The sequence below is a fragment of the Lolium rigidum genome, chromosome 3 (assembly GCF_022539505.1).
Source record: "Lolium rigidum isolate FL_2022 chromosome 3, APGP_CSIRO_Lrig_0.1, whole genome shotgun sequence".
Classification (NCBI taxonomy): Eukaryota; Viridiplantae; Streptophyta; class Magnoliopsida; order Poales; family Poaceae; genus Lolium; species Lolium rigidum.
In genome coordinates, this window is record NC_061510.1 from 367,194,173 (window position 1) to 367,204,582 (window position 10,410).

Genomic DNA, 10,410 nt, shown 5'->3' on the forward strand with positions numbered 1-10,410 from the left:
TGAAGTCTTCAATTCTACAAGTATGTATAATAAATAACTCAAGCTTATCTTGTATATAGTAGGGTACATTCAATGATAAATCTATGTAATAAAAGCAATGTTATTTACATTGAACCTAGAATACGAGTTGATGTTTGTAGGTAAAAATAGTCTATGTTTTTTTTTTTGGTTTGTAATCGATTTTACGCATTGTTCACCGAAACATGCATAACTTTCTCATATAGAGTCCGTTTTCGACGTATGACCACTCAAAATGTTCAGAAAAAACACGCGTATCCAAATATATTCATCAAACATCAAGGTATGGCGGCTGCCCTACCTTGCCCTACTGGGAGCTTCGCCCCTGAGTAGAAGGATCCCTTTGAATACAAAGGTACTGTGAGGCTGTGATGATTTGAAGCATTGTCCGCAAGAACCCAACGGAGTGGCACATGAGCTGACTCACCTTTACTCTTGATTTGCGCAAGAGTGCTCGTCAGTGATCTCCATCCAAAAAAGTGGAAAGGAATGTTCCATTGCCACGAACAATATGGGCTTTCTCATGGATTCCCCTTTTTCTTCTACACATTATACTAATTAATTGGATTGGGAATTCGCAGGAATGGGTATTGGGAGGAGGATCACCATGGCCAAAACAGCTCTTGTCAGCGACAAACTCTATGATTTGCCAATTCCAATCGATTTGCATATCAGCAAGCAGGGATAAGCACATCTGGAAACCTTGACTTCCTCTGGATGCGGACCAATATATGCATAAACCTTCGTTGGCTGGGTTCTCGTTTCTCATCGAGAGTGTTGAGACTATCTTTCAAGGAAGCATGACCTTTCCCTGAATTGGCGTATAGTGAGGTGAGTATCCGGGTATCATGACAACTCCAGTCAAGCACTGGGCAATACCGGCACTTAGATGGATTAGATGACTTTTGATGATCAGCCTTTTCCTTTACCCGCGGTTAGCCACTTATAGAACCTATACATTTCCAAATAGGAGATGAGAGAGCCCTTGATCTGGCGCATGACTCTCACGACTTACCACTGAAATTCCATGACGGACTTCACCGATACCTAGCTTGAGAGATGTGGCGTATATTTCCGAGAGAAAGAGGACTGAAATTCACCTTTACCCCTTCTATCACAGGTCTCACTCTAGAAGTAAAGTTCGATGAGCTCTTAACGGAGCTATGCCTACTTAAGTATAAGTGTGTGTGAGCACAAAGCATAGGGAGTTCGGATAAATAGGACCTGCCAGTTACATTCATATTGCAAAAAACAACAAAAATCATATGAATGTTTTGTTCGACAGTTCGGTTTGTTTTAAAAAGTGCACAAGTAACTATAACACTCAGTGGCTGACATAGGGCTTCGGCTGCTGAGCCTGCACAATATTAGTTTCCAAAACCACAACCTACATAACATGAAAACCAACACAAGCACAGTACCAACGGCAAAAAGGAAGAGTAACAACAGTATAAACGCAAGTTGAAAGGCAGAAAACACAAACAGCATATGCAAACCAAGTAAATAGTTGGCTCAAGTTATAGCTTCAGGAATAACATAACAGCAACGAGTACTCAAAAATTTCAGACGACATCTTGGTTCATGGAAAACGGCGCATTTTAAAGAAGAAAGCTAACGGTAGCAGGTCTATCCATCCCAATGACAAGCGGTTCTCATCTATATCTTGGTAGGCACGGCAGCAATCTTAAGCGGTGGTAGCTGGGGCAGCCTTGGCGGTGGAAAGCCTGGACCTCTTCTTGGCCAAGCTCTCGCTCCGGCGGTCCCTCTGCTCCTTGAGCCTCTGGGCAAGAAGCTTCTGGTAGTCAGCAGCCTCGGACTTCTTCTTGACAATCCTCTGCTTCTTCTGGGCAATTCTCGCCCTCTTCCTCTGAAGGGTCAATGGAGTCACGAGCCTCTGGATCTTGGGAGCCTTGCTCACCTTCTTGCCTACAAAGCAGAAAGTTCAGTTAGATATATGCCATACACTGTTAGAATTGATCAAATCCTAACTAGCATAATTCTACAGCAGCAAGAATAGTATTCAATATAACAAGTAAACACAGCAAGATGGATGGACACAAATGTAACATAAGATGATCAAAAGATTAGCTATGCTCACCCTTCTTGTTGGTGAAGGTTCTGCGGTAGGTGTTGACATACTTGCGGACATCATCATCCTTAGCAAGGTTGAAAAGCTTCCTGATCTTGGATGCCCTCTTGGGTCCCCTCATCCTGGGCTTCTCAGTGTCGGTCAAGCCAGGGAGGTCATTCTCACCCTTCTTAACAATCACCAAGTTGATGACAGAGAGGTCCTGGCTGACAATGCAACCACGGACAGATTTCCTCCTGCGCTCACCATCACGCCTTCCGAATCCACGGAAGCATGGGGTGCCTGCAACCAATATTAATTTGGATTGTAAGAACTACTGTACAGTTGAAACTATTGGATGACTGTAAGATCCAGATTATAACACATACCCCTGTGTAGCAACAGGCGGACACGTCCAGAGGTAAGGACACCCTGCTTCATGGGGAAACCCTGCTTGTCACAGCCTCCCATGATCTTGAAGACATAGCCCTTGAATTCCTATAAGAGCACAACCAACTTTAGAAATCTAGTTTTCACCTAGCAATACTTTGAAGAATCGAACAGTATGTTAGAAAAATTACTTCGCCAAGGTGATCACCAAGAACTTCCTGGGAAATCCTCTTGTCATAGAAGACACGACTGCACAAGAGAAAAGACGAATTAGTTACAAACGAAAAGGAGTTAAATAAATGAGCATGACACACAAATGGGTGCAGATTAATTGACATGACTAAATCACCAAACATAATAATATGACTAAAGCACAAATCAGTATGCCACAAGTGGGTAAAGATTAGTCGACATCTGCCATCCAAGTAATTCAAACCTAAGCATTTTCTTATAACTAAATCAATAAGCATAACAATATAACTAAAGCAGGCATATAACCACTTCAGAGAGTAAGCAAAGATCCATCAAACAAAACAAACCAAGGGTGGCAAAACATTGCACGGGATATTACGTTTATGACATAATTTGATGTTAATCCACGGCTGCTAATCCCTTTCCTAGATTACCCTCAACCTCAACCTAACTAGTAGAAGTCTTCAAGATCTAAACAAAAGTATGTACGATTACTATTTTAGCAACAGACCTTCACTAAAACAGGACGCATGCATGTTTCCCCGTCTTCCGCTGATAAATCAGAGAACAAAGACTAAGCTCACTTATCTACCGCGTATAGAGACTATCGACCTCGGCAATGAATAGGGGCGAATGAACGCTAAATTAACAGGACAGGTAAGGGATTTCGACACATCTAAGCACAGATCGGTCATCTAAACACAAGATACAGAGAGAGGTCGGTAAGAGCACTCACAGCTTCTGGTCGTCATCGATCTCCAGCTTCTTCTGGCACCCGGTGGTCGGGTTGGCGATGTTGAACTGCGAAAATACGAGTAACCAGGTCAGACCAAATCGCGTCAGGGATCGAGGGATTTGCCGTGGTTAAGAAATGGGTACCTTCATGGCGGCGGCGCGGCGGGAGCTCGAGCGGTCGAGGCGCCCGGGCTCGGGGTGGCGGCGGCGGCGGCGGCTTCGGAAGGGTTAGGGTTTTCGACGAAGAGGCTGGATGGGAAGTGGCGGATGGAGCTTTATATAATACCGCGTGGGGCTAGGGGTTTGCAAGCGGGCGCGAGAGTCGATCTCAGCCGTTGATGGAATTGTCGGGTGACCTGGGCCGTGAGAAGAGCGGCCATGGGTTTGGATCCGCATGCTGTGTCCTGGAAAGTGGCCCATTTGTGGCCCGCTCCGTTGGACTTTCTTCTGGTAATAACCCAATTAAATTAAAGCACAGAAAGAGCCCAAAAGGGCTAGGCCTTGATGAGGTTTCATAGGTGCTGGAGCCCTCTGGTCAATATACCGTCAGTTTCTTTTTGGGCAAACCTGGGGATATAAATGTCATTTGCTGTTCTTATTTCTGATATGATAGGTTTCATCGAGGCAAGACTTGTTTATGAGGGCATCTCCAGCGGCGCGACGCATTTTGGACGTCCAAATTGTCCGCGGGCGTCCGTTTGCGTCGCCTGGCGGACGTGAAAATGGTCGTGCGTCCGTTTGCGTCTGGGGTTGGCTCCAGCGGGGCGACGCATTTTCGGCGCAGGCCAGAATTCAAAAAAAGATGAAATAGCGTCGACTTTGCACGAAAATACAGCCGCAAATTGAGGGCTGAAACAAGTTCATCACACTTTGCAGCTCGTACGGCGCAAAGTGGAGCAAAAGGGGCACAACAAGGCCTGAACAGCAATTAAAAAAGTCCAAAAGGAGGCCAAGGTGTTGGGCGCATGGCGTCGGCGATCAGGCGTCTCGCGCGCGGATTTCGGCGCGCCTCTTCATGAACCATGCCCTGGTGTCGTCGTCGACGGCGCTCAAGTCGGCAAGCATGATCCTTGTGTCTTCTGCACGCAATTTGGCCTCGGCGTCTGCCTTTTTGGCTCGATGTCCAGCCTTTGGAAATCGAGGACCTCCTTGGCGAGGTTCCGGTAGATGGCGGATGCGGCCTCTTTTCCGGACGCCTCTTCTCGTCCCTAGCAGCCATGGCGGCATCGGTTGTCGGCCATTATCTTCTCCATGCTCCGCATGAACGCAATGGCTCGCGCTCCCGGACAAGATCGGCCTTGGTAGCCTTATGGCCTCGTGGACGAGGTGGAAGGACTGGACGGCCTTGATCGTCGTCTTCGCCGTCGAGGGTGACTGTTGTCCCATTCTTCACAGCTTCTTGGTAGGACGCAAAGCTTATCATCCACTTGTTGTTGTCTTTGAGCACCTCCCAACAATGGACCATATGGAAGCCCTTCTTGTGCGTCGCCCTGAACTTCTCCAAGGCGCGGGATACCTGCAATCATAGCTGCCAACGATGTACAATGACGTAAATTGACGCAATGACGCAAATTGTGTAGAATGATGATGGTTGTATCGTGTTTACCACTGTCATGACGCCAGTGCCGCTTACGGGGTTGTTAATAGCATGTTCGACCGCCGAGCAGAACTTGCTTGTCTCTTGTTTGATGTAGTTCCGTCTTTTCCGGAGGGACTCTTCCGTCCGAGGGCCTGTGATATGGTAGGGCGGGTGCATCCTCGTCTCGTTGTACCGCTGCAAGACCTTGGCCCAATAGACCTTGCCCTTTGCTCGGGCGCCATTGATACAATCATGGGTCGTTGCCGACCATGCTTCACACAAACACTTATCCTCGTCGTCGACGAAGCCTTGTGTCCTCAAGCTCTTGCCCTTCTTCTTCGTCGCAATGTCCGTGGGGATAGGCTGTGTTGGCGCGTCGTCGAAGTCGTCGACGGACACGGGTGTTGGTTGTGTCTGCTGGGTGGCGAACAGTCGTGCGGTCTCGATGTCCTCCGCATCTTGCGTTGGTGGCCAGTCATCATGCGCGCATGTCCCGGCCCGATCATCGCGAACGAAGCCGCCGCCGTAGATAATTTCCTGGATGTCTGAATCAATGGCGCATGATACACGGCACTCGCACACATTGACAGAGCTCACGTACCGGGTCGTCCATCGTCGGGGCAGGTGGCGCCATTTCGTCGAACAGGATGCGAGGCTGCGGCATGCTCTCCTCCGGCACCTGGCGCGTCTTCTGTGTCGCGCCCGGGCAGGAGTCACCGCTTCTAGGCGTCCGGTTGAGGTCGGGAACCGTCGCCCCAGTCAATTTCACCGGCGGCAGGCCGGAGGCGAACCGCGACACCGCGTGGCCCTGCAAGGGAGCGGGAGTTCCAGGGCGCAGCTGGGAACTTACCGAGCTCACCGACGAGGCCGGAGGCGCGATGCCGGCCATCCCCTCTTTCTTGATGAGCATGTAGTCCTCCGCTAAGCTCGGATGGAGGGCTACTTGCGCGACGCCGGCTTTGATCTGCATCTGCCAGGCCTGCTGGTTGGCGGCCGCGGCAGTCTTGATCTTCTGGTTCTTGCGCCGCCCGCGATGTTTCGCGGCCTCCACGATTTTCTCCTCCGCGGAGAGCACCTTCTTTGCCGCCTTCGGCTTTGCCTCCCGGCCGCCGCCGGTGGCGGCCCGCTTTGCTTCCGCCGGAGCCGCAGCCGTCCATTCTGGCTATGGCCGTGGCTACGGGGGAGTGTGGGGCGGCGGCAGGTGCGAGGGTTTGCTCCGCATCCATGGCGGTAGCTGCGGCGGCGAGGACGTCCATCGCTTCTGGACTGCTCGCGCCAGTCTAGTTTCCAATTTCGCGTGGGGGAATGGCTGGGAATAATATCGCCTTCCAGCCACTGACGCGCGGGTCCTACGTCTTTTTCGGCGGACACTCGGCACGACCGCCGAGCATCCGCGGAGACGCAAACCTGGCGCATATTTGGGCCAGGTTTGCGTCTCCGCGGACGGCCCGGTTGAAAGAACATCTCTCATATTATGTTTTGAGTGTTTGATGTCAATGTATGTGATACACTAATGGTTGTTTAAGTGGTACAGGGATTACATAGATACATTTGTATGTGTGTTGGATGTGGTGAGTGCTGTCAAAAAGCATTTGCAAAAATGTTCATCAGGCCGGATAATCCGGGCCGGATATTTCCAAAATATACGGCCCCCAGAATTTCGGCTAAGGACTTGAGGAAATGCTGCTCAGTATAGGGGCCGGACATTTGCCCGGATATTGTCCCGGTTTTGTCCCAGGGCCGGATTATCCGGGCCGGATATTTCAAGAATATCCGGCCCCCTCGAAAATGGCTAAGGACCCGTGAATTGCTTCTCCGGATAGGGGCCGGACAATTGCCCGGACATTGTCATGGTTTTGTACCAGGAGGCCGGATTATCCGGGGGTGATACGTCTCCAACGTATCGATAATTTCTTGTGTTCCATGCCACATTATTGATGTTATCTACATGTTATATGCACACTTTATGTCATATTCGTGCATTTTCTGGAACTAACCTATTAACAAGATGCCGAAGTGCCGCTCCTCGTTTTCTGCTGTTTTTGGTTTCGAAATCCTAGTAACGAAATATTCTCTGAATCGGACGAAATCAACGCCAAAGTTCCTATTTTCATCGGAAGCATCCGAACACCCGGGAAGGACCGCAGGGGGGCCACGGGGCCACCAAACCCTAGGCCGGCGCGGCCGAGGGGGGCCGCGCCGCCCTATGGTGTGGCCCCCCGTCGGCCCTCTCCGCGCCGCCTCTTCGCCTATATAAAGCCCCCGGATCGGAAAACCCGATACCAATTGACGAAAACCACGAAAACCTTCCGGAGCCGCCACCATCGCGAAGCCAAGATCCGGGGACAGGATCTCTCGTTCCGCACCCTGCCGGAGCGGGGAAGTGCCCCCGAAGGCTTCTCCATCAACACCGCTGCCATCTCCACCGCCATCTTCATCACCGCCGCTGCTCCCATGAGGAGGGAGTAGTTCTCCATCGAGGCTCGGGGCCGTACCGCGTAGCTATGTGGTTCATCTCTCTCCTATGTAGTTCAATACAATAATCTCATGAGCTGCCTTACATGATTGAGATTCATATGATGATGTTTGTAATCTAGATGTCATTATGCTAGTCAAGTGGGTTTTACTTATGTGATCTCCGGAGACTCCTCGTCCCACGTGTGTAAAGGTGACAGATGTGTGCACCGTGTGGGTCTCTTAGGCTAGATTTCACGAATACTTACTCATTGAATGGTATAGTGAGGTGCTTATTTATATCTCTTTATGATTGCAGCATGTTGTATCACAATTTATCCATGTGCTACTCTAGTGATTTGTTATTAAAGTAGTTTATTCCTCCCTGCATGTGTGCAAAGGTGACAGATGCGTGCACCGTGTTAGTACTTGGTTTATGCTATGATCATGATCTCTTGTAGATTATGGAGTTAACTATTGCTATGATAATATTGATGTGATCTATTCCTCCTACATATGCATGAAGGTGACAAGTGTGCATGCTATGCTAGTACTTGGTTTAGTAGCGTTGATCTATCTTACACTAAAGGTTACTTAAACATGAGCATTATTGTGGAGCTTGTTAACTCCGGCATTGAGGGTTCGTGTAATCCTACGCAATGTGTTCATCATCCAACAAAAGTGTAGAGTATGCATTTATCCGTTCGTTATGTGATCGATGTTGAGAGTGTCCACTAGTGAAAGTCTATTCCCTAGGCCTTGTTCCTAAATACCGCCGAGTTACTACCGCTTGTTTACTACTACTCGCGTTACTACCGCTCGAGTTACTATCGCTTGTTTATCGTTCTATCGCGTTACTATCGCTGCAATACCACCACCATCAACTACACGCCAAGCACTTTTCTCGGCACCGTTGCTACCGCTCATACTTATTCATACCACCCGTATTTCACTATCTCTTCGCCGAACTAGTGCACCTATTAGGTGTGTTGGGGACACAAGAGACTTCTTGCTTTGTGGTTGCAGGGTTGCATGAGAGGGATATCTTTGACCTCTTCCTCCCCGAGTTCGATAAACCTTGGGTATCCACTTAAGGGAAACTTGTCTGCCGTTCTACAAACCTCTCGCTCTTGGAGGCCCAACACCTGTCTACAAGAATAGAAGCTCCCGTAGACATCAAGCACTTTTCCGGCGCCGTTGCTTGGGAGGAAAGGTAAAAGGCTCTCATACTACGGTCTCGTGTAAAGTATTTTTCCGTGCGCCGTTGTGTGTGTGCTCAAAGCTATTTCCTTTAGATCCCGCAATTGCATCTTGTTGTTTCTTGTTTACACTAGTTTGGCATAATGTACAAGAGTGAGCTTCTTATTCTATTTCCGATTTAAAACATGGATTGTTTGATGCGAAAATTAAAAAACCTATGAAATCTTATTTGCATGCCGGTAGTAATATTAGTATGAACGCTTTGAACACCATTGTTGATAATGATATAGAAAGTTCTAAGCTTGGGGAAGCTGGTTTTCATGATATTTTTAGTCCCCCAAGCATTGAGGAGAAAATTTTCTTTGATGATACTTTGCCTCCTATTTGTGATGATTATAATAGTGGTCTTTTGGCGCCACCTACTATGGAGAGTAAATTTTGTTGTGATTATACTATGCCTCCTACACTTGATGAGAATAATAATGATAGCTACTTTGTTGAATTTGCTCCCACTACAACTAATAAAATTGATTATGCCTATGTGGAGAGTAATAATTTTATGCATGAGACTCATGATAAGAATGCTTTATGTGATAGCTATATTGTTGAGTTTGCTCATGTTGCTACTGAAAGTTATTATGAGAGAGGAAAATATGGTTGTAGAAATTTTCATGTTACTAAAACACCTCTCTATGTGCTGAAATTTTTGAAGCTATACTTGTTTTATCTTCCTATGCTTGTTACTTTGCTCTTCATGAACTTGTTTATTTACAAGATTCCTATGCATAGGAAGCATGTTAGACTTAAATGTGTTTTGAATTTGCCTCTTGATGCTCTCTTTTGCTTCAACTACTATTTCTTGCGAGTGCATCATTAAAACTGCTTGAGCCCATCTTAATGGCTAAAAAGAAAGAACTTCTTGGGAGATAACCCATGTGTTATTTTGCTACAGTACTTTGTTTTATATTTGTGTCTTGGAAGTTGTTTACTACTGTAGCAACCTCTCCTTATCTTAGTTTTGTGTTTTGTTGTGCCAAGTAAAGTCTTTGATAGTAAAGTAAGTACTAGATTTGGATTACTGCGCAGTTCCAGATTTCTTTGCTGTCACGAATCTGAGCCCACTGCCCTGCAGGAAGCTCAGAAAATTATGCCAATTTACGAGCATGATCCTCAGATATGTACGCAACTTTCATTCAATTTGAGCATTTTCATTTGAGCATGTCTGGTGGCCTAATAAAATCCATCTTTACGGACTGTTCTGTTTTGACAGATTCTGCCTTTTATTTCGCATTGCCTCTTTTGCTATGTTGGATGAATTCCTTTGATCCATTAATGTCCAGTAGCTTTATGCAATGTCCAGAAGTGTTAAGAATGATTGTGTCACCTCTGAACATGTGAATTTTTATTATGTACTAACCCTCTAATGAGTTGTTTCGAGTTTGGTGTGGAGGAAGTTTTCAAGGGTCAAGAGAGGAGGATGATATACTATGATCAAGGAGAGTGAAAGCTCTAAGCTTGGGGATGCACCCGGTGGTTCACCCCTGCATATATCAAGAAGACTCAAGCTGTCTAAGCTTGGGGATGCCCAAGGCATCCCCTTCTTCATCGACAAATTATCGAGTTCCTCCCCCGAAACTATATTTTTATTCGGCCACATCTTATGAGCTTTTTCTTGGAGCGTCTCGTTTGTTTGCTTTTGTTTTTGTTTGTGTTTGAATAAATTGGATTACATCATGCTTGTGTGGGAGAGAGACACGCTCCGCTGGTTCGTATG

General features: G+C 47.3%; 1 protein-coding gene across 1 annotated transcript; it reads right to left on the minus strand.

Annotated features, from left to right (window-relative positions):
- Nucleotides 1-1,485: 1,485 nt before the first annotated feature.
- LOC124704248 (40S ribosomal protein S6) lies at nt 1,486-3,606 on the minus strand. Its single transcript, XM_047236493.1, has 6 exons — nt 3,548-3,606; nt 3,405-3,469; nt 2,668-2,725; nt 2,476-2,584; nt 2,117-2,389; nt 1,486-1,944 (listed from the first exon to the last, which is right to left on the minus strand). Exons 1-6 carry the CDS (start codon nt 3,551-3,553, stop codon nt 1,703-1,705), a joined length of 753 nt encoding a protein of 250 aa, XP_047092449.1. The 5' UTR covers nt 3,554-3,606; the 3' UTR covers nt 1,486-1,702.
- Nucleotides 3,607-10,410: the final 6,804 nt, after the last annotated feature.

Excerpts from the sequence above, each read along its gene's own strand:
- LOC124704248 (XM_047236493.1), bottom strand. Across the intron at positions 2,585-2,667 it reads TTGGTGATCACCTTGGCGAA|GAATTCAAGGGCTATGTCTT; the intron begins GTAATTTTTCTA and ends GTGCTCTTATAG. Across the intron at positions 1,945-2,116 it reads AACCTTCACCAACAAGAAGG|GCAAGAAGGTGAGCAAGGCT; the intron begins GTGAGCATAGCT and ends TCTGCTTTGTAG.